The sequence below is a fragment of the Ipomoea triloba genome, chromosome 13 (assembly GCF_003576645.1).
Source record: "Ipomoea triloba cultivar NCNSP0323 chromosome 13, ASM357664v1".
NCBI classification, from domain to species: domain Eukaryota; kingdom Viridiplantae; phylum Streptophyta; class Magnoliopsida; order Solanales; family Convolvulaceae; genus Ipomoea; species Ipomoea triloba.
The window spans coordinates 26,313,179-26,339,294 of NC_044928.1; the positions used below are offsets into that span (position 1 = coordinate 26,313,179).

General features: G+C 33.0%; 3 protein-coding genes across 4 annotated transcripts; all 3 read left to right on the top strand.

Moving 5' to 3' along the window:
• The first annotated feature begins 2,972 nt into the window (after positions 1–2,972).
• Positions 2,973–14,939, top strand: LOC116002452. 2 transcript variants are annotated; one of them, XM_031242594.1, is made up of 19 exons: positions 2,973–4,620; positions 6,532–6,617; positions 6,749–7,156; positions 7,269–7,352; positions 7,452–7,835; positions 8,578–8,638; positions 10,131–10,263; positions 10,355–10,446; positions 10,524–10,772; positions 10,870–11,117; positions 11,208–11,426; positions 11,529–11,753; positions 11,843–11,896; positions 12,063–12,128; positions 12,243–12,383; positions 12,462–12,515; positions 12,727–12,786; positions 13,613–14,014; positions 14,168–14,939. In XM_031242594.1, exons 1-19 carry the CDS (start codon positions 3,510–3,512, stop codon positions 14,330–14,332), a joined length of 4,242 nt encoding a protein of 1,413 aa, XP_031098454.1. In that variant the 5' UTR covers positions 2,973–3,509; the 3' UTR covers positions 14,333–14,939. The 2 variants fall into 2 exon arrangements, with proteins under 2 accessions (XP_031098454.1, XP_031098455.1); XM_031242595.1 differs by having other exon boundaries at positions 10,134–10,263.
• A 3,018-nt stretch (positions 14,940–17,957) lies between these two features.
• LOC116003089 (transmembrane protein 50 homolog) lies at positions 17,958–21,992 on the top strand. Its single transcript, XM_031243266.1, has 4 exons — positions 17,958–18,255; positions 18,358–18,445; positions 20,925–21,077; positions 21,620–21,992. The coding sequence occupies exons 1-4, from the start codon at positions 18,123–18,125 to the stop codon at positions 21,651–21,653; spliced, it is 408 nt and encodes a 135-aa protein (XP_031099126.1). The 5' UTR covers positions 17,958–18,122; the 3' UTR covers positions 21,654–21,992.
• A 3,591-nt stretch (positions 21,993–25,583) lies between these two features.
• Positions 25,584–26,114, top strand: LOC116001415. The gene has a single exon (XM_031241295.1). The coding sequence runs from the start codon at positions 25,584–25,586 to the stop codon at positions 26,112–26,114; it is 531 nt and encodes a 176-aa protein (XP_031097155.1).
• Positions 26,115–26,116: the final 2 nt, after the last annotated feature.

Here is a 26,116-nt window from a genome sequence, read left to right on the forward strand (position 1 = left end):
TATTTTATTAATACTATGAAAAAAAATTTAAAAATAATTTGAAGCTAATTATATTAACTACTTGGGGTACTCAAAAAAAAAATATTAACTATTTGGGGATTGGTTGACAAAGAGAGTACTCAAATAATAACCCAACAAATTGAAGCGAAATCACTCTATTTTACTCTTATTGAATTAAATAAAGTAGTAGTTAACCAAAAAATGATACATATGTATTTTTTTAATACCATGAAAAAAATAAAAAAGAATAGTTTGAAACCAATCATATTAACTACTTGGGGGATTTGTTGACAATGAAAGTACTTAAATAACCCATTACCCAGCAAATTGAAACGAGAAACTATCTTTTAATATCTTTGGAATACATAATATTTTATATTTTCAAATTTTTATTAATTTATTTAATTTTTTTAAAACTAGGGATTTCTTTATCGACAATAACTCATTTAACAATAATGGTTGAACCAAATGAAGCCCAAGCAGAACACCTAAATGAAAGTCCATAGCTCCTATATCATAATCTCATTGCATGACGTTGTCATCTATGCTACCAACAATAACCGAATTGCAAATAACACACTACCAACAAAAAGGAAGAGAACAAATAGTAAAGATGAAGACAATGACAATGTTACTCAAAAGATAAGAACACTTAGAAACATTCAAATTAAAAGTAGTATTTATTTAGACTATCATTTTTAGACCAAATATTCAGACTATCGATTTTACAAGGTTGCAAACATTTATTTTTGTAATAATTATAATGAAATTTCTATATTATCTTGGATTCATATACTTTGAGTTAGATATTTAAAAAAAAATCGACATTCAATTACCCATGTATAAACTTCTCCTATATAATCTTGCATTGATATACTTTCAAATATTTATTTAAATATAAACATTGTGCATTAACCCATTCGCGCAATGCGCGTATAAAACTAGTAATATAAAATTTGTAAAATATATACCAATATTAATGATAACAACTTTGATAGGTTTGCAACTTTGCATTAATCACTGTAATGATGCAAAATGTTCAATTTAGTTGATGCACTATGCAATTAATCCAAATTATGCATAATATGTTTTTTTTTTAATAATAATAAAAGTAAAAGTTGTAGAGTTCCATATAAATAAAATTATATAAAAGCCAAGTAGCTTGTAACTCAATGATATCTTTATAGCTCTTCGGAATGGGAGGACACAGGTTCAAACCCATTGATTTTTTTTTTCAATAGGTTGAGAAAATATGTATGAACAAATACTACATTGTAATAGAGTCAGTAGTACTAAAAATATATATATGCTGGAGAATATATTGAAGTAACGAGTTGTAGCTTTAATATACACTCCGTGCTTAATTACTTCATTGTATACTTATAAATTGTTTTCAATTTTACCACTTTTTCCCCTTAAGTTGTTAACACCATTAAATAATCTCGAGTACTACAATAACGTAAACATTATGTTTACTTCATTGTATACTTATAAATTGTTTCCAGTTTTACTACTTTTTTCCCTTAAGTTGTTAACACCATTAAATAACCTTGATTTCTACAATAACGTAAACATTATGTTTATTTATTGTATGATTACAAATATTTATAGTTTTACATTTATTGTATGTTGATCATTTTAATGTTGTTTTTTGTATTTATAATTGTATTTTTTTACAATATAAATTTATTCAATTTCGCAAATACATGATATTTGACTAGTATATTGCCAATAAGGGTTGTTAAGTTTGTCTACGTAGATGAAGTGGCTATTAAGCCTATTTGTGTAATTGTGTGGTAAACACGTTCTCTTACACGTATTTTAATTTGATAAATTTACAATCAAACGTACTTTTTACATATATTTTTCATGCATAAATATTGCCACTGCGTATGTAGACGTAACAATGCAAATAAATTAAACTAATCGTTAACGTAAAAAAGTTGTATTAAATAAAATACGGAGTAACTAATTCAATATTGTATAAATTAAATTGAATATTAATCTAATACTTTAATTTTTAAAAAAGTATGTAGTCATTGCATGATAGTGTGTGAGTGAAGGACCGCTTAAAATTTTAATAATTTATAAATGACTGTAAAAAAGTAAATCAATATAAGTTGTCCATATTAGTACTGCCAATGCTATGATTATTGTATTTGTTATGTACTAATTTGATCATAATAGTTCTATACTTTTATTATTAGTTGTTATTAATAGTATTATTATTAAAGAACGCACGTAGTAAGACCATCTTTAAGAAGGCACCAAAACACCATTTTGGTGTAGAAATCTGGTGCAAACTTCCTCCAAGAAAGATATCAAACTTTCTACCAAAATGTTGTAAATGAGTAGTGTTACACTAAAATGATCAAATATGGTGTATTACTATGCATTAACACTATTTTGGTGTAGAACTTTTTAAAATCTTTATGCCAATTGTTTCTTTAAAAAAAGTATTATTAAAAATGAATTATAAAGGTGAACGTTTAAAATCAGATCAATATCGACTATAAAATAATAAAATGGATTGAAAATTTGGTGTAAATGGATTGAAAACGAAATAGAATTTGGTGCAGAATTTGATGTAGATGGGTTGAAAATGAAAAATTTAATGTAAAAATATGTTGTAAATATTACTTTTAATACAAAATTCAGTGCATAATTTGATGGGTTTAAAATTGAAATACATAAAAACATAAATTTCATTTTAAATATTATTATTTATATCAAAATTATATTTTATATGAATATAATTAAAGTAAACAAAATTTTAGTGTATGGAATTTGGTGTAAATGAATTAAAAATGAAATAGAATTTGGTGCAGAATTTAATGTAAATGAGTTGAAAATAAAAAAATTTAATGTAAAAATATGTGGGGACACGATTGCATAAATAAAGTTGTAGCGGGTGGAATAAGTTTGGAGGACAAAAACGTAAGGCCGTTCTAAAATTTCCCAACTCCAACTCCCACTCCCACTCCACTCCAATCCCCACCGTCACACAATCTCTCTCTCTACGCGAACGCGTTCTCGACTGCCTCCATATAACGCGACTCTCTCTCTCTCCTCTCTTCTCTTTCTCTCCCCTTTCTCTCTCTTGAAAGTGAAATCGAACGGCCAGAAAACGGATCAGAACAACAAAAACAATCACGAAACGCCTCTCCCTCACCACCCCCATCTCTCTCTCTCTCTCCCTCCATCTCTCTGGAAAAATCTAATCTCTCGTTCGCATACATATACGTCAAATACTCGAATACGTATATTTATTGTGATTTTATATATAATTTTATTTTTATATAAATTCGTTTTTGTTAATTTATTGGTGATTGGGGATAGGATAGGCTAGGGTTAGGGCGTGGATTTGATATTGTGGTGGTGGTGGTGGCGGCGGTTGGTGGAGGAGGAGATGACCGGCGTCGGCAGCTGCGGGAAAAACCTAGCCCTAATTCGGTACGTAGGTTGTCAGTGGTGAAATTATTGACAGGGCCTCCTGTTTCGGGGTAATTATGAAACCGCCCCTGCCTTCGGAAGTGGGGATGGATTTCTACACGCAGGCTTGTAAAGCGCTCTGCAAGCGCTCCCCTTTCGATTCCGAGGATTCGCTGGCGTCTACTCTGTCTCTTACACTTCCCACTGGGCTGGCTCAGCTGCTGTTCAAGCATTCTGATAGTCGGAAGAGGCACAAGAAGTCGCATTCCGGTTCCGAAACAAAGTCTTCTTCCCGACAAGATAAGGGTCGTCTCTCAGGCTTTTGGGCGGAAATGGAGGACTACTTTCGGGAGTTAACGGTCGATGATATTGAAAGACTTTATCAGCTTCCTTCTTTTGCACCATCTAAGAGCGACAAGTTACTTTCAATCCCTTCAGTTTGCAATGCGGGTAATGCAGAGGCAGGTGTACATAGTGCGAATGCAGTTGCTTTGAATAGTGGGGTTTCGGATAAACAAGGTTCTGTACGGGAAGAAAATGAGCAGCGCCTTATGGATGTTGATAGTGTAGGAACTACCTCTTTGTCTAAATCAGTAAAGATGGAGAAGGCATTTCCTCCTTTTAGCGGCCTAGAGTGGCTGTTAGGTTCTAGGTCAAAGATATATCTCACCTCAGAGAGGCCTAATAAGAAAAGGAAGCTGTTGGGTGGGGAAGCTGGGTTGGAGAAGCTTATGGTTGCTCACCCAGTGGAAGGGTCAGCTTCTTTGTGTCACTATTGCAGTTTTGGGGACATGGGTGATACTTTGAATCGGCTGGTTGTTTGTGGTTCCTGTGGCATGGCAGTTCATCAGAGATGTTATGGGGTGCAGGATGATGTTGATGGTTCTTGGATGTGCTCCTGGTGCAAGCAAAAGAATCCATTACTAAGCCATGAGAAGCCATGCCTGCTTTGTCCCAAGCAGGGTGGCGCAATGAAACCTTCTCAGAAGAGGGGTTTGGGATGTCAAGAGCAGTCTGCTGTTGAGTTTGCTCACCTGTTTTGTTGTCAGTGGATGCCTGAGGTTTATGTTGAGAACACCAGGATGATGGAACCTATAGTGAACATTGATGGCATAAAAGAAACTCGAAGAAAGTTAATTTGTTATCTATGTAAGGTGAAACATGGGGCTTGTGTTCGGTGTAGTAATGGTATGTCATGCTGCTTTTTACTTGCAAAATGTGCATTTCTTCATTGGGTTGCATAAACGATTATTTTGTTAATTTTCAATGTGCAAGTTACCCATAACCTTTCTGCATTTCATTTAAGCTTGTATTTAATATATTGCTTGCATATTTGTGTCATTCGGTATAATTGTCTATGTTAGATATGAATAATATGATTGGTTAATATTTTTTGCATCATTAAATTGAGTGGATTGGCATTTAAATTTAAAACAAAATTTGCGGATTTGTTAGATGAATAATTAGTGTCTATGTGTGTACATTATTTCAATCTTTTTTCTTTTACCTATATTCTCCCCTATTTGCTCATCTCAAATTTTCTTGAAATTGGACTACTAGTTCCTTCTCAGAATTACTTACCAAGCAAGTCCTAATATTTTATTTCCATTTTGTATCCTGCTTTATATTTATATCATTCCTATTATGTGTCTAATTGCTGGTAACAGCTTACAAATACTGTAATAACTTTAGCTTTTTAGATGATGGATCCACGTAGTTGCATGATTTAAGTGAGTTTGAGGAAGATTTGTGTGCTTAAATCAAGTAAAACTGAGTCCAAGCTGACTGGTAATGTTATATAATGGCTTCCATTGTTTACCAGTGTTTTAAAAATCGCCAGGCATGCCCATTAGGCTTTTGATGGGTGCCTAGCGCCTAGGCAGGTGCCTAGGTGCTCAACTAAAACATTTATATTTAATATATATATATATATATATATTTTGCATATGGCATCCTATTTTTTAAGACTTCTAACAAGTATTGCTCCCATACAATATAAATGTTCACTAGCACAAAATACTCTAAGAACACATAACTCTTAACCATAGCACATCCAAATGAGACAAATAAAATTAATAAAAAATAATGACCTTCTAGTTGACCGACTAAGCCACCTAGTTTACTGACTAATTGGCCGACTGCCTAGTTGATCAATTTTCCCATTATTCCCTTCGGCCTAGGGGTGACTAGGTGACCGCCTAGTCTGATTTTTACAACATTTTTACATTTTTTGGATACAAATACGATGGCAGAAGTGCAACGGAGCATTAAAAAGGTTAGGTTTAATTACACAATCAGTTGTGGTATTATTAAAACAACATTTATTTTAGACCCTTTACTATTAACTTGGTAAATTTAATCCTTTGTGTTATTGAAAAGGTAACAATCAAGGACAACTGGAAACTCTTTTAACACCGTACCTGGTTTAGGTGATTGGCTGCCTTGTCATTTTTCAAAAAACGAAAAATCCAAAACATAAATAAAAAAGCATATCACTTGCCATCCCATATAAAATTGAATTACATTCTGTATGTGACACACAACTTATAGAAAATTTTGCACAGTATTTATTTTTCCAATTAATCATCATTGGTTTTCCGGCATCCATTCCCTTGTGTTGTTGCCCTGCCCCATTCAAGGCACCAGGTCTCACTGGTCAGCCCAAGATGGCCACCTGCTTCCTGAGCTTGCAAATTTAACTCTATGGTTTATTAGCTTTATTCAAATGACTATGTGAAACTTTATTTGTTTAAATTTACCAATTTGATTAATAATACAGGGACTGAATAGTACATGGACTAATTGCATAGGTAAACCCCTCATTTTATTTAGATTGCCTAAACATAATTTTGATAATCTCTTTGCATTATAACTTGGACCTTAAACCTTTGAATGAACGTCTGGTCTATCGAATATGTGCTCCCCTACTTGCATATCTAGTCACCCACTTCCCTTGTCTTGACAAAAGACTTATAATAGATACAAACATATGCATAGGGAAGTATAAGGGATAGAGTTGTATCAATAGAGTTACATATCCCAACATTTCTCTAGATGCTATTGGACTTTTCCTTGTTAACCCTTTCATTTGGTGGCTAGGAGCTTGCAGAACATCTTTTCATCCTATGTGTGCAAGGGAGGCAAGACACAGGATGGAGATATGGGGGAAGCTCGGTAGTGATGATGTGAGCTCTTTCTTATTGTTAAATATTAGACCACTGCTATTGCAATTATTCCATAATCCTCTTAATTTTATAATAGTGTTTTCGGATTCTATTTGTAAAAATTTCTCATTGGGACACCCAACAACTTTTAGGTTGAGCTGCGTGCATTTTGCTCAAAGCACTCTGAAGTCCATAATAATGGCAGCAGTCGGCAGAATGGCAACATGGCTGTACATCTATCTGTTGTTTCTTATTCCAATGATACCAATCAGATGACAGCATCAACAATGAACAAGCCTCAAAAGTTAAAAATTGCCCAACGTAATGGCGATAATATGGCTAATGGAATCAGAGGTGCAAACTTGGATCAAGAGAAATTGAATAATGATGTCTCTCATGAGGAAGGGCTGTTGGGCAGACAGGGCAGTGTATCTAATTCCAAATGTCAAACCACTCTTGGTGACTCATTGCAGCATATTAGTAAGGATTTGTTGGAAGTATGCATAAATGAAGATGGTAATGCCGCTGATCCTTTGAGTGTTACCATTATATTGAAGAAGGTAACAATGTGAATCAATTCTAGGAGTGTTTGTGCTGTTAATTTAGAATTTGTTTTATGGGTTTAAACTCTTATAGTGGACAAAGTTTTTATTGTATAGTTCTTTTTTGTAGTTAATTGATCGGGGAAGTGTTGATGTGGATGACCTAGCTTCAGAGATGGGTGTTTCTTCTGATTCATTTGCCTCAATGCTCAATGTAATTTTCTTTAGTCAAGCATGCTCCTTGAGAACCTTTTCCTGTATTGCAAGAGCTAACCCTTCTGATTCATGTTTGTCTTTAACTTTATTTAAGCAGGATGATCACATGGTCGGTGAGTTGCATTGTAAAGTAGTTAAGTGGCTTAGGAATCGTCCGAATGTGGGAAATGTACAGAAAACTTTGAGAGTTAAAATCAAACCATCATTGGCTTCAAAATCTGTGACTGCTGTTGCTGATAATGCTGATTCTGTTAAATTAACAGACCCTGAGATTTCCAATAATATTCCTGTCAAGTCTGTTCCACCTCATAGACGAACCAAAAACAATACAAGGATTGGAAAGGATGACAAGTTGTGTTCAGCTACAGATATACCTATGAATGACAGATTAAAGAAAGATGAAGTTCAACCATATCTGCATGATGTTGTTGATTCAAGTCCAATTAAAGATCAAGATCCTCCTTGTTCCAGTCCTCAGAAGGTATGGAATTTTTTGATGATTCGGATATATTCATGGTAGTGTTTCAAGCTTATATGGCGAAGTTATAAAATACTTCTTGTTGAGAAGTTAAGTTGCATTCTTTTCAAGTTTTTGGATGGATACCACTGACTAGGAGTAAATGATAATCTGAATAGGGATTATTTAATTTCGTTAGATGATGCCGAGTATTGGTGTGTTCTTAAATTCTTTTTGAAAAGTACATTTTCAAATATTCATTTCTTATTTCCTCCCCATGGGGACTGGATTGATAGAAGCCATTGTGAAGTGTGAATGTATGATTTCATGATGATGTTGATAATTGTTGTAGATAAGCAGGAACAATTTGGTATTTCTTTATGTATTAATTCAATTGTTTCTTATTTTGTCAAGTTTTGCTTTTCTTCATGTTGTATTTCTTTCTGCCTTCTCTTGGTATTGGCTCTTGTTATCTTCTTTTCAAAATTTTTTTCTTGGTGCCATTATTTGTCAGAATGTAAATGATATCCAATTTTGTTCTCTTGCATTGTTAAATATTACTAACTCATATCCCCTCTTTCTCTCCCAGTTTCTTTGTGTGTTATTATATTTCTCTATTAATTTGTCAGTCTCTGATGTACTTTTGAAGAGTGTTATCCTCTGTTGCATTTCATTGAAAACTTTCAAAGTTTTGCTATGACTTTATTTACTTTGTATTTGATTAGTGATTGGCTCATAAGTTTTTTTGCCATCCTTTTTTATGCAGATCTCTAGTGAGCATGTCTCATCTCATGATACCTCTGCAAATGAGTCTTACAATGATGAAGGTGTGCTTATTACATTACTCATTTAATCTGGATGTGAGTGAGGTGCTCTCTCATTATCTGCATCCTTTGTGAATTCTGTACATAATTATTCCGGAGGTGCTTGTGACTTGCACAAATTGGGGTTATCTATTTCCTCTTTGAAATCTTCCCGTTATGTATGTTTTATATGTGTGTTCTGTGTATGATTTTTGTATAATGTTTTTTGTCGCTAGTGCATTTTTCTAAATTAATCAGATTGAGAAAAGCAAAAAGATCGAATGTAGAATGTGACAAAAGTGCCCCTCAATGCCCTGTGTGTGCATATTTCCATAAGAGCTCGTTTGGTTCGCGGAAAATATTTGAAGGGAAGTGGAAGTGAAATTCCGTGGAAAAGTAGTTACCAGGAAAATAAATTATGTTGTTTGGTTGGTGGAAAAGAAGTTGCTGGGAAGATAAATTCTGTTGTTTGGTTGGATTTAAAATGGTAAGGAATAATGTGTATAAAGACCTATATACCCCTACAAATTAATAAAAGTAATAATAATTAGAAAATAACACAAAGGGTAAATTTGTCCAATCATACCAATTTTTCTTCCCATCCTCCATGGAAAACAAAATCCTTGGTCCAACCAAGGATTTTGTTTTCCTCAAATTTGAGGAATTCATTTTCCAATTCATTTTCCATTGGAAAATGAATTCCATGAACCAAACATCACAAAACAATATTTTCCTCCACTTTAAGGAAAACAACTTCCATGGAAAAAATTTTCCACCCAACCAAACATACCCCAAGTAAAAAATATTTCCCTGACAACCTGTATCATCTTATGCATCCCCTCTAAGGATAAGGAGTAGGATACCAAAATGAGGAGATATTTATATGACTGACTGTATGTTGATGTGAGTAACTATTTATCAAAAAAGAATAAGATGATGTCAGAGTTCATATAGTTTGATCCCATATAAAATATAATCTCATTCAACTTATGAGGTTTCTAATTTTAGCACTGTTCCCTATCGTAACATTGCTTTTTGGGTTTTGTAATGGTCAAATTCAACAAATGTTACCAATGTTTGGAGCTTTGAAAAATACCTTAATGAGTATCCATGCTATATTAATATTGGTGTTCAACAAATGTTACCAATGGTCGAAGTGAACACAGTGTCTACAACTGTTGAAGTCCTTAACAGTTTATTATGTAGAGTCCCTTATGCTATATTAATATTGGTCAAATAACTTTTCCTTTAATTTGTTAACATGCATAGTAATTGGTGACAGAATTGCCTTCTCAGGGAACCCTATATTTACAAATCGTTGAGTTACAGGGTTGTTTTCAATAGTCAGCTATTCAGCTCAGTGGCCTACTTAACCCTCAAAAAGTAGCATTCCTATCTGTTGTGAATGTGCTTGGGTGTTTGCAAAGCATATACTCATTTTTTTAATGATGAGATATAAACAACACGTATTTCATTATTCTTTTTTGTGTGGTTCTTTAATTTGTGATATGTTCAGCAGTTGGGCTATCAACTGCTTCAGCCAATGGCCATTCTGACGAGGGAGCTGCTGCTACAGATCAGTGCCCTGCCTTGAAAGATGATTCCAAGATTCCTAGTTTTTTTGCTCCGAACAGTGTACCTGATATCATGTGAGTTTTCAGCATCATAATACATATTGGTCATAGGTTTAATTAACATTGCTGATTTGGGCACTTTACTGTGTCATTGCCATTTATGCAGGAAGCTGGAAAAATGTGCGTCTTACATTCACCCCCTTATTGTACATAAATTAAATGACTTGGGGGAGGCAGTCACTGTGGAGAGTGTTACATGTCAGTACACTGGTATCTTTGAGATGGGTTAATGGTATCAAAATTAAAAAGGATTTCTCACTTGTTATGCTTTGCAGGTTTGAGACAAAGAGAAGCATCAAGGTCTGAAGCTTCGTCTAGTTCTGGGACTTGCTGCAATGATCATAATCAACCATCAACTTCTGGTGACTCTATTTCCAAGTATAATGGAACAACTCTAGAGCAGTTAATCAAATCAAAGAATACGGGTCTTTTGAAACTGTCACCCATGGATGATGTCGAAGGAGAAATTATTTTTTATCAGCACAAGCTATTATCTAATACTGCAGCAAGAAAACGCCTTAGTGGTCTCCACTTTACCCATTGTACATTTAATTTAATTTTCACATTCATATTTGCATTATTCTTTTTTAATCCTAATGGTTATTTGGTGACTGTGCACAGATGATTTGATCAGTAAAGTTGCAAGAAGCCTCCAGGAGGAGATTAATGCTGCTAGAAAGCAAGAATGGGATTCTGTTTTAGTTAGTAAATATCTGTATGAGCTTAGAGAGGCCAGAAAACAAGGAAGGAAAGAGAGGAGGCACAAAGAAGCTCAGGCTGTACTGGCTGCTGCAACTGCTGCTGCTGCTGCATCTTCTAGGATGTCATCATTGAGGAAAGATAATCTTGAAGAATCCATTCATCATGAGGTCATCATAGTTCAGTTTCTGATCATGGAAACATCTAAAACTGTACTTAAGACTTTTTAAAGTGATCACTACAAGTTAATTTTCATGCAGGACCTTTCCAAGATGACTACTTCCAATCAAATGCCCCAGCAGAATCCTCGTGTAAAAGAGTCATTTTCAAGGTCAAGTGGTATTCAGGGCTTATCAGAAAGCATCTCTGACCCTATCCAGTTGGGCTCTGATTTTTCTAGAGACCACCCTAGAATTTGTGATGTCTGTGGACGGTCTGAGACAGTTTTAAAGTCCATCCTTGTTTGTTCTGGATGCAAGGTACTACAACGTAGATGTCACTACTAGGCATTGTTACTTATTTTAAAAGTATACATGCTTTTTTCTTGTGTTGTTAAACTAGTAAGTATTTTTCATCCTCAGGTTGCTGTGCACTTGGATTGCTATTGCAGTTTCAGAAACTCGGCAGGCCCGTGGTATTGTGAACTATGCGATGATAAATTGCATGGAGGATTGGGAATTCCAGCTGCTAATTTATGGGACAAGGAGAAACCCTGTTTTGTTGCAGAATGTGGTTTATGTGGTGGCACTACTGGTGCTTATAGAAAGTCAACTGACGGTCAATGGGTGCATGCAGTTTGTGCTGAAGTACTAGAAGTTTTTCCGAATATTTGTTGTAATGTATTTTCCTTTGTTTTTTAATTCCCTAATGTTATTTATTTTTATGCATGTGGTAGTGGGTGTTGGAGTCTACTTTCAGAAGGGGACAAGTGAATTCAATTGAGGGAATGGTATGTGCATTTTCTGGGAAGAAGTTTGTATATGGCTTTAGTGATTGTAAATTGCAATTTGTGCCCCAATTTTTTATAAAAGATGCAATTAGGTTACATTCTATATTATTTTAAGGAAATCTCGAATCTATATTCATTACTCTACAACTTTACATGGCAATTGCAGGCAATAGTTCGCAAGGGGAACGATGTCTGCGGTATTTGCCATCGGAAACATGGTGTATGCATCAAGGTAAATATCTCATAACCTCTCTAATGTTGATATATGTATTTGTATTTTCTAAGTAGTCACAATGGAGGTCAATTATGAAAATTTCATTTTTCGTGTTTTATTTTTATTTTATAGTGTAGTTATGGCCACTGCCGCAGCACATTCCATCCTTATTGTGCTAGGAGTGCTGGCTTATTCATGACTAGTAAAACAGTGGGTGGGAAGTTGCTGCGCAAAGCTTACTGTGACAAACATAGCATGGATCAGAGACTAAAGGTTTGATGCTTTCTTTATGTGCATGAATTTCTGAATATACAAGTGGCAGTTCTTACTTTGATGAATGAATTCATGTAGGCTGAGACGCATAAACTTGGGATAGAAGAGTTACAGCGTCTAAGGCACATCAGGGTGAGATATAATCTCTTTATTATTTTTTAAATACAACTAGAATGATTGTTGATTGTGTACTTGTTTTGCACAATCTGTTTTTCTCCTTTTGGGTGTGGTGGGGGGAGAGAGATTTTGGCTTGTGAAGGAAACGAATCAGAATATCAGAGTTATTTTTTCCATGTGAATTCCTCCTATATGAATATATTGGATCTAATATTCTTCCGCACAGGTTGACTTGGAGAAAATACGCTTGCTTTGTGAAAGAATAATAAAAAGAGAAAAATTGAAGGTAAGCCTTCATCATTATTTCTGGTTTTATATAATTGCCAATGAATACATCTCTGCCTTAGGGGATAAGATTTTTCAATCAATTTCCTTTCTCTCATTTTTAAAGGTGTTGCTAAAATAAAGTCCTCTTTCATTTTATGAATGGGACACGTTTTGAAATACATTGGAACAGTCCTGCATTTTCCTGCTTATTACTCCCCTCCTGTTGTTGGTTGTCTGGTGAAGCTTGTTTCCATTGTAGCTGTTTTGCCTTTTGGATATATGTTAATTGTGGAACTGAGATGTTTTCTTTGTAAATATTTTTTTTTGTATTTTCAATTATTTGGAGTTTACAAATACTTCTAATTGCTACATAGTTAGAATATAATCATGTGTGAACTGGCATGTTGGGGATTCTATTTCTCTATTCAACACAATGTCCATTTCTTAATCTTCTTCTATATGCAGGAATTTTTTTTTTTTTTAAATGTTTACTCTTGATAAATTTTCGGTGTACTCGATTGTCACCATTTCCTGCTACCATATTAGACAATGAACATGGCCACTAATGGTCTGTGATAAACATGTCTAAAGCATTCCAATTTCAATCTTATTTTGTTTTTTATGATGTCTCTTGCATCATACTCAAATGTATTATTGCCTAACATTCTTGTCAACCCAGATACTTTGCCTTCTAATTTTGAAATGCCCACTCCATTATAAACCACATAAATGTGATGTGTTGTAGCATGTAGCTGGCTGGCACTCACATAGGACCTCTGCTTTGTGTTTATTTTGCATCATTTATGTTGCATACATCATTCATGTTTTTTACTCTTCTCCTGCAGCGTGAACTGGTCTTTTGCTCACATGAGGTTCTTGCCTCTAGGAGAGATGCGGTTGTTTTATCTGCCCTCTCTCGTCATCCTTTTTCCCAACAGGACGCCAGTTCAGATTCGGCTACTACTACATCTATGAGGGGTTACACAGATGGGTGTAAATCTGGCAGTGAGACAGTCCAGAGATCAGATGACATTACAGTTGACAGTGCAATTGCTGGTAAAAGACGGGGCAAGTTCCCTGTATCGATGGATAATGACCAAAAGACTGATGACAGCTCTACATCACCTCTCTTTTTTACACATAAACCAATGGAGAGGGTTTCCTCCTCTGGGAAGCAAATTCCACTGAGGCATCTTTTGTCAAGGAATCCTGCACATGATGAGGATAAGCGGATGAGTTATAGAAAGGTAGTGCTTCATTTCATTAGCTCCTCAAAGTGTTTTCCCTTTTATAATGGATTGTTTTAATGCTTTCATTTTTCTTTTACGATTTCTATGTAAACTTTTCTTCTGCATGTGATTGTCTAAAATCGGGAATAATACCTTATATTGATAAAACAGCACATGGAAACTTTTCAAAAAGAGCTGGTAATGACATCTGATCAAGCGTCTATGAAGAATCAGCGGTTACCAAAGGGATATGTGTATGTTCCTATTCAATGCCTTTCTAAGGAGGAGGCTGTTCCAGACACATGTTCTCAAGAACCCCTGGATCATGATGGGTAAGCTTTGTGTTTCCTCTTTGGAAATGATGGATGTCTTCCTGGTTAGCAATGGACATGCTATCTCCAGTGGATCTGCTTCTCCTGCTGGAGCATACCACCTTTATCTTGGGAAGGAACTGGAATGATTTATTGCCATGATGGGTACACAATGCATTGTACATGGTCCAGTGTCATGATGCTGGTGAGAATGTTTGATCATTTTTGTATATCCATATTCCAGAGCTTGCTATTCCCAAGGATTGAGGCTGTCTCTTATCTGAGTGCTTTGAATTGCACACCATGATAGTTATTTGTTCGTATGGAAGGGGTGACAATAGCTCTGCAGCATGTAATTGTATACATCAGTTAGAAGAGTAGTGGCAAACCGTGTAAAGTCAGTGTATATACGCACAATGCTAACCATCAAAGCAATTAGTGCAAAATCAGATTTGAAGAGATGTAACTTATTTATTGTTAATTTAGATTGTGACTGTTGTTGCCTTAGCTTCTTGTTTATTGCATGTAGCAACATACCAGTCAGAAGCTGGAAACCATGTGATTTATTCTTCTTTTGATATTTGGCTATGCCATCAATTAATTGACATCAAGTGCGAATAATTTCTGTGTCACAACCCTTTCTCCTTTTGGACTATCTTTTTGTATCTCCAAGTTATTAGGAATTATGGTGCAGGAGTGCATTAATATTTTTTGTGTTTCTAGTAGTTACTATTTATCCTCAATTATTCATTTCAATGTTTTTATTGGATATAAATTGGAAACTGGAAATTTGATCATGAGATGTAGGTGATCATTACAAAGGGGCTTCTGAAAGCTCATTGTCAGCTATTGTATGCAATATGGCAGTATCCTCACTAACTGCCGTAACTCAAGGTACAATTTCTTAACTAGTTTTTGACTTGGCCATTTCCTTGTATATTTAATATGAACAATGTTTACTGTTGCTGAACATTTTTATCTTCTAAGCAATTTTTGCTGAATAGCTGAAATTCATCTTTCACCTTACTTGACAGGTAAAATTAAAATATTATTCATGAGCATTTTTTGTAGTATGATCTGGTATGTTTTGTCCAGCTCTATAAATTCTCCTTTTGGTAGTGCATACTTTATTTTTGCATTTTTATTATTCAAATTGGTTTATCAAACATTGGAACAGTCGCATTTGAAATTAGGTGATGATTATGTTTCTTCCTACTATTTTTCATTTAAAATGATTGAAGAGCCTGTTCTTCCAATTGTAGTTTTCATGATTTTTAATACTCTTTGGGTTTTATCTATGCTCATATTTGGATTGGTGGAGGGTGAAAAGTAGCAATAGTGAACTTGGTTGGTGGTTCACATGAAAGTGGTTGACAACTCCGGACCAGGGTGTTTCTGTTTCTTTTGCTAAAATAGATCTTTATGCTTTTATGTTGAAAATCACATATTCTAATAAAAATTTTAATTGTAGTTTTCTAAAGAAATGAGTCTCTTTTGAGTTTCGTATTTAAAAAGAAAAAAAATCATCTTCCATGAAAAACACTTCAAAGTCTTGTGAACCTTCACCTATTGGACAAATTATAATTTGGTTCATGGTTCTTCATTTTTAGTATACTGAATGCTCATTTTTAATTTACTCATTTTTATTTTTTAATATACTGAAAATTCATTTTTTTTTGGATAGTATACCTACAAAATGAACCTTCAGTACTCAAAATGAATCTTCAGTAATGGTTTTAATTGATTGAATTGGTTGTTAAATTGCAGTTCTTATATCGTGGACCGCGGTCCTAAAACGACGTCGTTTTAGTAAGTGGGAGACGAAGTCCCGTAATTGACACTACAGTCCATTCCAAAAGATACTGCCTTACATTTGTTTTGATATTATCGAATGAAACTATAGTTATATCAAAATGTAACTGTAGTTGTGTTGAAATGTAACTGCAGTGTATATGAAAAGATACTGAATAACAGTTTCACATTTATGTTTGATATTATTGAATGAAACTGTAGTTATATCAAAATGTAACTGTAGTTGCGTTGAAATGTAACTGCAGTGTATATGAACAGATACTGAATAACAGTTTTACTTTTGTGTTTTTATATTATCGAATGAAACTGTAGTTATATCAAAATGTAACTGCAGTTGTGTTGAAAGGTAACTGCAGTTGTGTTGAAATGTAATTGAAGTTGTGTTGAAATGTAACTGCAGTATATATGAAAAGAAAGTGAGTGGCGCGAATTCATCCGTCTATTTTCATTAATCAAAACGACGTCGTTTTGGGACCGCGGTCCACAATGCATTGTGGACCACGGTCCACGATATAATTTGTCGTTAAATTGCCTTCTTGCCTTATATCTCTTCCATCATTTTCCTTTTGTGTATATATATTTATAATTCATATTTTTGTATATATCTAGATGATAACTCTGTTGTATACCTTCGTATATAGCTTGCTAGTAGCCTCCAATGTCCATTAGTGATGTGTTGTGGAAGAGATCAAGCTCATCTAATGTTTGAGCTAGAGGTCGAGCTCGTTATGCCCGTTGACTATTTAGATCTTTAGTGGCAATGTCAATTCGTATCATTCACAAATTCATTTAAAATATCAACGAGTTAAATTAATTTCTTTTAATATTCATAATAATTAGTATTGTCTTTTATTGTTGATATAATTGGTTTTTACTAATATTTATTTTTTCAAGTTTTTGACATATATCTGATTTAATGATAAAACATTTTAAAATTTTTAAAAATACTAATTTCTTGGTGGTGACTTTGTTATTGAATTTAAGGTCGAATGTCGTAGGTCATCACGGAAAGAAAAAAAATTCAATTACGCTTATTATTTAAAAATATAAATAATTAAAAAATATTTATAGGCAGGGTAGTGAAAAAAATATTACGGAGGAATTTGATGTTGTTAATGAATATTTTTTGTAACTACAAATATAGTGACTTTTAATGAGAATAATGGCGTGCTAATTTGTTATATTGAAGATGAATTTTATGGCGTGAAGAAAAGAGATTAGGAAATAGAGATGCGAAAAAAGATGCGTCGAAGACTGTTGACAAAATCGTTATGAGTATTATAAAAAGATAAAAAAAAAATCTTTAATTAGTATTATACCTTAAAAATGGTACTAATATTTAGTTAGTTTGATAATCCACTGAAGGTGGTTGACAAAATTGTTATGAGTATTATAAAAAGATAATAAAAAAATCTTGAATTAGTATTATATCTTAAAAAAGGTACTAATATATAGTTAGTTTGATCAACCCTTATCAGTTGTTTAGTTTAAGTCATTTAACTTGGAACAATATTTTTCCTTTTTTCCTATTCTCTCACACACACACACACAACCATTAATAATTCTATACGAACGAGTGAGATTCGTCCACTTGTTATGAATTAATTCCAAACTCTAAGAACTCCCGCCCATAAATTATTATAAAAGAGATATCGTCAATCATTTTGTCAACTCTTAAAATCTGCAACTTGCATTTACACTCTGTGCGCAAAGGGATCTTCGTAAAAAAAGACATTGTTTTAATGAGAAAATAATAGATTTGTGTTTGGGAGGATTTTTAGAATTTCCAAAACTATTAGGAGACTTAGTGTATAATTGAAACATTAGGGACCGCACCAGAAAGAATCTCTGGCAATCAGTCTATCAGTTGAAGGGAAGAGTAAAGTACAACGTCGCCCTGGCAGCGAACAAACTCGAATTGAGTTCATCGATTGAGTTCTAACAATTCTTTTTGAACTATAGAATAACTACTGAAATCAAATTAGAGGAAAATTGTGAGCGTAATGGATTTTGGGGAGCTGTGGGCGATCTTCGGGCCGGGAGTCGCAGGCGCCGTCTTCGGAGCCGGGTGGTGGTTCTGGGTGGACGCCGTCGTTTGCAGCGCCGTCAAAATCTCGTTCCTCCACTACCTCCCAGGTATGCTCTAACCCCCTTGTTAATATATCTGCGCTTAGTATTAGGGTTTTTGCATGATTTTTATTTTTATTTTTATTTTCCGAATTAATTTGATCTCTGTAGGGATATTTGCGTCCCTGGCTGCCTTGATGTTCAATTGCGTTAGAAAAGAGGACATTGATTATTCACCTTATGATGAAGGCGAATGGAGGTACTCTCAATATATGTTCATCTGGTTGCTTCTTATTTTCAATCAAATATAGATACGCAACCATCTCTTGACTCCGTAATTCCGAAGTTAAGGGCACAAAAGTTCAATTTGTTTAATCATTTGGAAAACGACTCTTACAATAACTCTTGTAAGAATCCAAAGTCGTATGTGTTTTAAAACCCTGCATTGGAATGTTCATCTGGTTGCTTCTTATTTTCAATCAAATTTAGATGTGTAGCCATCTCTTGGACAATAGTTATTAATTCCAAAGTTAAGGGCACAAAGTTCAATTATTTTAATCCTTTGGAAAAGGACTCTCACAATAACTATGGTTAGAATCCAAAAACGTATGTGTTTTAAAACCCTGCATTGGAATGTTCATCTGGTTGCTTCTTATTTTCAATCAAATTTAGATGTGTAGCCATCTCGTGGACTATAGTTATTAATTCCAAAGTTAAGGGCCCAAAGTTCAATTTGTTTAATCCTTTGGAAAACAACTCTCACAATAACTCTGTTAAGAATCCAAAAACATGTGTTTTAAAACCCTGCATTGGAATGTTCATCTGGTTGCTTCTTATTTTCAATCAAATTTAGATTCATAGGCATCTCTTGGACAATAGTTATTATTTCCAAAGTTAAGGGCACAAAGTTCAATTTGTTTAATCCTTTGGAAAACAACGCTCACAAGCTCTTGCATGAATAAAAAAAAAAAACGTATTGGTTTAAAAAGCCTGCATCGAATTATGTGTCTGTGAGACTGCAACTGGAGATTGAAAGCTTCCTTTGGTTATAACTTTGAATAATTGTTGGTTATGACTGATGTTTTTGGGTATGGATACGAGTGGCCATGTGAAATTGAAGCTTTTGTTGTTGTTGTTGTTGTTGTTCTTAAATGATTTCCATAATTGGATTGTAGATGGTGGGAATGCAGAATGGTAAGAAAGAAAATGGAAATATGGAATATATAACAAAGTGATCTCGATTAAATTAGAACAAAGTTGTGGTTTCTACTTCATTAATTTAGTAATCCTAGCTATTTTCTTGTAGCAATTAAGAAGTGATATTCCTACTTCAATAATCTAAAACAAATCCTCCCACATTTTGGTATGTTTGCACTTTGCAATATATGTCTAAAACCTCTCTCTTGTATTTGATTAACAATTTAACACCCTTGATTTTAAGACCTTTATTAAGAAGCATAAAGGCCAAAATATGAGCCAAAGTCTTAAACACAGTTTCCTTCTTATTTTACAAAATTCAGGGGAGATTTTAAAGCCGGGAGTTGCAGGATTGGTAAATAACCAACACATCCACTGATATACAGAGTTTGTATGGATATTTATGCATACTTTTGCATATATTTGGTAGATATGGTCATATGGTTGACAACTAAAGCAGAATGTTTATTGCCTGTCATGGATGTTTGCTGATTTGTGAAAGAAACTATATGATGGAAATAAGGGTTTGTCATCTTTTTCTGATTCCTTAATTCCAAGAACATTAACAAGTATTCTATATTGCTTCTGTGTGATTGAAGAACAGGGGTGGGGTGAGAGGAATAGGTATGGAGATATGAAAAATATTCGACTTGTCACTTATGTGCATATGCAGATTTTAGCATGCACATTCATCTTTTAGAAGTCAAACACGTGAACAGGAGATGAAGAAACTACTATACAACTTGGCGATTTTATTCCGGAATTCATGGTTTACATTTTAAGATGAATTGTGATCAACTTGGACAATTTTAAGCTATTAGATGCTATTTTGATTTCACTGCTTTTCTTTTGTAGTTGTCTGTAAATTGTTTTCCTCTAATGATGAAAACAAGTCCAAAAAAATTAATCCACTTTAGGATCCCCACTTCAACTAAGAAGTTCTTCATTTGTACTCCCTCCCCACCTTCCCAAAATAATAAATGGATGTCTTCCTCATGTCAAGTTGTACATGTTTTACAACTTCATGAGTTATTTATGAATATTTGTTAACTCAAACGTTGTACTCCTACTTAATCTCCATGTGATTTGAAATGAAGTGTTTAGATGTTCAAACTGTTGTAGATTTTTTTATTTTTTTTTTCTGGATTATTAGATGTGCATAATTTTCCTAAAGTTAGATTAAAAAGATTTATGCTTGCAGTAATTGAATGATTTAGTTTTGAAAGAAAGATAAGCATACTTATTTAGTAAATTTGTAATTGAGTGTACTACAGATATGTGATTCATCAATTAGAAGTGCCTTTGACAAATGTTTATAATTTTTTTTTTATTTTTTGGTGATAAGTCAATGTGTGTACTATTTGGTTATTTTCTGGTTAAAATTATGTGTTGGTGAATGCATTAAGATGTTTACATTATATTACTCCATTAGTCCATTCTCTGACCATTTTAGTCTTCTTGTACAGATAAGATAATGATTGTTATATGAATTGTATGCTTATTATGACAAAGTTCAGTAATCCTAAGTGTTGAAATTGCAGGTTGAAGCTCTGGCTTTTCATTGCATATGTAGTATCATTTGTTTCTTTGGCTGCCTCTGTTGGTCTCTTGATACAAGATGCACTTATGCAAACTGGCCCTTCAGCTTGGACAGGAGTTGCAGGTGTCCTGCAATGTGTTTTCGTGTTGATCAGGTAACTTCTCTAATAATGCTTATACTTCTTGTTCTTAGTTGTATTTTGCTTTGTTCTCCCCTTGTCTCTTTGGTTTCTGATTTTGAAGTTGTATAATGTACTGATGTTATGCTTTAGAATGTACATTCTACTTGATTTATTATACTAATGAATCAGTTAGTTAGTTTAGCACCACTGTGGATCATCAACATGGTTAAATGACACTCATGCTTGTAAAAGGGTTTTTCCCCCCCTTTCCAATGAGAAATTCTACCTACCCATAGAGTGATTTTTTCCCCTGTTTACTCCATGATAAGTTGATTAGTTGGGAAAGAATATCTGTTAACATTTATGAATTTAGTAAACTGCTCCAAATTCAAGATGTTAAATTGAATGGTTTCATCGAGACTGTAATGTTGCAGCTAAGGACTCTGTTGCTTCAACAGGGTGTCCTTTTATTGCGTTTTGACATATTTCATTAATAGAAAACTCCCTATTCTGGCCAAAAGTACTATGTGCAGAGCAGCATACATTATTATATCTTTCATTTTCTTGTTTTACAGCGGGCTGATATACTGGACATCGCACTCAGAGTAGACCGAGCAGAAGTTGATGAACACACTTTTGTAAGAGGAAGACTGGGAGTTGTGTTACTATCTATCTGGACACAAGCTCAAAAGTCAGTGTTTGGGTAAAGTATACGACTGCCATTTGCCTGTGTATATGTGCTTTCTTGTAAGTGAATCATGTGACTGAGTGATTGGATTAGTCAGATAATGCTTTTCATTCCAATTTCCAAAGATTCACATTATGTGCATGTTTTCATAAAGGCAAGCTTAATGTAATTTAAAGGTCAAAATGAAGTGATGTGAATACCATGTTGCTATTTCATACATTTAAAAGTAAAGATCAAGTAAAGTTGACAAATTGTAAGGCTCTATGTCCTCATTTATGATTTTTAAAAAATGATAATTGATGTGATAATGTGGAGTATAATCTATACGTATTTTAATATTGATTAGCTAAAAAGGCCTAACTTGTTCAAAGTGAAACCTTCTTTAACAGTATATTTGGTTCACGGAATGAAGTGAAGGAATAAGAATGTTATTCCAAGCACATAATGAATAGATAATGAATATAATATAAATTCTATTTAATTGAAGGAATAGATTTCAGAAATTATATTATTGATTTAAGAATAAAAATGTGATAAATATTTATATGTGTGTGAGAGAGAGAGAGAAAATAACAATACCACCAACAATAATAATAATAATAATAATATTATTATTATTATTATATAATATTTATTATTATTATTATTATATTTTTGGTATTATAATAAAAAAATTGTTTCCAAATGCTTGAGAATAGTTAATACTAGGAGACCTTTAGGCATGACTATTTTCCTATAAAGGGAATAGCTCATTCTCGGAATGTTATTCTTAGTAATAAAAAGTCAAGACAAACAATGGAATATGTATATTTTTGAGAATGGATGTTTTATTTCCGACATATTCTATGAACCAAATTAAGCATGTTTCCATTCTATTAAATCATGTTCACCAATTGACTTGGCCCAATTCTATTGTCCAATTTGTCAATCCAATCCGATGCACGTTTTGCGCAAATTATTGTGTGGGCCTTGAATATAAGATACATTTTTATTATACTAAAAATACATTATTTTTGTACTGAAAGTACATTATTTCATAGTATATATAAAATAATGTACTTTCAATACTTAAATAATCTACTTTATGTACAAAAATAATGTACTTTTAGTATATTAAAAATATACTTTTTATTTATGGTCCATGCAATAATGATTGACATTTTAGCAGCTTAATCATTGATCCAATTTCAGTTACCAACTTTAATTCGTATTTAATAATTAAGGCCTTAAGGGTGAACAAATATCCATTGTTATATTGAGGATGGGTCCACCATTTGTATATTATCCAAATTATCTCTTTAGTTAATAAATTATATATTTATTTCAATTAATGTATTATATATTTGTAGGTTCACAATGCAAAATCAATTTTATTCTATGGTATAATTTGTGAACTTATTATTTTTTACTTTTATAATTGATCAACAGTCATTATATAACTAATCACCAGTTTTGGTCGGTTATATGAGTTACTGAAAAATATATACACATTGAACTACTAAAGCAAATAATTAAAATAAGCGATAGAAAAGCTAGCTAGCAATATATATATATATATATATGTACACACACAACTACCCAACTAATCAAGCTTGTATAATATTTAGCAAAATATACACAAACACAAGTAACCGAAGTATCGAAATAAATAAATAAATAAATTTAAAATAAATAATCGAAACTGACCAAAAACTAATTATTTCAATCCATTCAATTTTGTGTTGTCAGTTATCTACCTAATCACCACCTTGCATATAGTTTTCTCTACGAGGCGGTTTGGTAGTTTCTTATCAATTAAATTTTGGAGAAAATATTATCAATAAATGTATTTGATGAAATATCTTTGTAGATAAACTTAATTAACTTGTTTGGAGTTACCATGGAAACATAAGAATTAAATTACCTAAAAAAATAATTAACATGTTAACTTCATTTAAGCTTTCCTATGAATTTTAAAAAAATATCTAATATATCTTTGCCATATACCACTATTAAAAAGAAAAAAGAAAAAACAAACAAATAAACCATATGCCAAAAGATTCTTGTATGCAACAAGAATATTCAAAATTCAAAACAGTACACATATAAAAAAAATTGTTGAGAGGAACAAATTTATTCAATAAATAGTGTTGTTATTCTTTGTAATGGTGAGATTGACAAATTTCTTATATTTATAAGAGACTGTTAACTTGAGCCAAAAATGATAAATGCGTAATGAATATATGTAGTAGATTTTCGATCACCTGAAAAAAATAATCCTACCTTCCCTTGGTGAGGTTTACTTTCCTTGATATCATCATTGAATTAGATTCCCATTGACCGAAGCTTTCTTAAATCAATAATTGCACCAAACATGAGAATGACTTTCACAACTTTTAAAATTTTAAGAAAATTCAAAATTTCTTTACTACCAAACATCCTCTATAAGCAATTTGTAAGTGTGGATAAAAAGTTTAAGAAAGAAGCGTTAAGTAAGCCATTTGATTAGTTGTGATAACACAATTGACCCCATATACAGTTCAAAATTTGTTTGATTAGTTACTAGAAGAGCTATAATAGATTAAAGAGTTACAATATAAATCTTTACTTTTGGTGACACAAAAATTAATAGTCATTGCTATTGCTAACTATTACACACTTGCATGACTTGTGTATTCATCTTCCAACATATTAGATTCCAGTTATTTAAATTATTTAGTTTTTTATTCTTCATTTTTTTCTATAGTTTTTGAATTGGAAAAGTTATATTCAATTTGTTTATTTGTTTGTTTGTTTGTTTTATATTTCTCTAAGAGTATACATTATTAGATAACTTTGCTTCTACTTAATAGCTGACAAATCACGCAAGAGAGATAAATCACACTTGAAAGTATGGAACTCATGACTTTATGGTACGATAATAACAAGCTTTATAAACAGTATATATATTTGGGTAACTAGTAAGTAGGTGCACCATTAAAATCCTACAAAATAGATATAAAAATTTTGAAGGCAATCCTAGTCGAGTTAGTCAAACAATTAGTTGGATCACTAAAAGGATCCAAATTTAACATTTTGTCAGAGTGAACAATTAACATTATCGGTTTCAACTGGTTAGTAATGACGAATTTCACCCATAACACAAATTTATATAGCAATTATGAGTTTTATCTTTAATGGAAGATTTAAAAAGTTTAAAAAAATGCTCATCAACTTCTTGTCACATATCAAATAAGCATACTAATCTTATAAACTGTTGTGAAACAAAAAGAAATGTGGATGTCTAAGTTGAGTTTTGAACCCTTAACCTCATATGCAAAAAGCTGAAGCTTTGTCTATCAAGCTACTTCATCTATAAGGGTAAAGTATTTGTAAATAATGATTATTATTATATGGAATGGCGGTTCTCAGCTTTCAAAATGATAGCTTCAAGTTCCAAAATGGAACACGTGACCACAAGCATGACAAGGCAAGGCTACATTCTGATCAGCCAACTAGACTAGCTTTGACACTTGTTTACCCTATGCAAATAATATATTTGTTTACTCCTCTGATACTATAAATACCCCCTCACTTCTTTGTTCTTCATTACACATGATATATGAAATATTAGCAATCCTCTCAGTTCTCTCATCTTACTGATTCGCTGCTGCTATTCTGCTTCTTATTAATATTATTATTATTATTATTATTATTATTATTATTATTATTATTTTCATAACACGTTATCAGCACGAAGTCTCAAAGTCAAGTCAAATATTATATAAGGTAAATTATATTTATATATATATATATATATATATATATATATATATATATATATATATATATATATATATATATATCATAATATTTTATCTTATATCACAAATATGTCAAATCTTGCAAATCTTGAATTTGTTGGACTTGATATATCTGAGAAAAATTATCTATCATGGGCATTGGATGTTGAAATGCATCTAAATGCAAAGGGTCTTGGTGAAACTATTAAAGAGAATAATGATGCCTCGATACAAGATCGGGCAAAGGCGATGATTTTCATATGCCATCACCTTGACCAAGGGTTGAAAGATGAATATCTCACAGTGAAAGAGCCCCTTGAGCTCTGGAAAATGTTGAAAGAGAGATATGATCATCAGAGAACAGTAATTCTCCCAAAGGCCCGATATGATTGGATTCACTTGCGATTGCAAGATTTCAAAACTGTGAGCGAATATAATTCTGCTATGTTCAAAATCAGCTCTCAGTTGTTATTATGTGGAGAAAAAATTACTGATGAGGATATGCTTGAGAAAACCTTCTCTACTTTTCATGCATCCAATATTGTGCTTCAACAGCAATATAGAGAAAAGGGTTTTTCCAAATATTCTCAATTAATTTCATGTCTCCTTGTGGCTGAATAAAA

What these genes read in the sequence shown, in the direction of transcription:
- LOC116003089 (XM_031243266.1), top strand. Translation starts at nt 18,123, where the DNA reads ATGGATTTTGGGGAGCTGTGGGCGATCTTCGGGCCGGGAGTCGCAGGC. An exon ending in TATGATGAAGGCGAATGGAG is followed by an intron (nt 18,446 to 20,924) that starts GTACTCTCAATA and finishes TTGAAATTGCAG; the next exon opens with GTTGAAGCTCTGGCTTTTCA. An exon ending in TGTGTTTTCGTGTTGATCAG is followed by an intron (nt 21,078 to 21,619) that starts GTAACTTCTCTA and finishes CTTGTTTTACAG; the next exon opens with CGGGCTGATATACTGGACAT.
- LOC116002452 (XM_031242594.1), top strand. Translation starts at nt 3,510, where the DNA reads ATGAAACCGCCCCTGCCTTCGGAAGTGGGGATGGATTTCTACACGCAG. An exon ending in TGCATGCAGTTTGTGCTGAA is followed by an intron (nt 11,754 to 11,842) that starts GTACTAGAAGTT and finishes TGCATGTGGTAG; the next exon opens with TGGGTGTTGGAGTCTACTTT. An exon ending in TAAAAAGAGAAAAATTGAAG is followed by an intron (nt 12,787 to 13,612) that starts GTAAGCCTTCAT and finishes CTTCTCCTGCAG; the next exon opens with CGTGAACTGGTCTTTTGCTC.
- LOC116001415 (XM_031241295.1), top strand. Translation starts at nt 25,584, where the DNA reads ATGTCAAATCTTGCAAATCTTGAATTTGTTGGACTTGATATATCTGAG.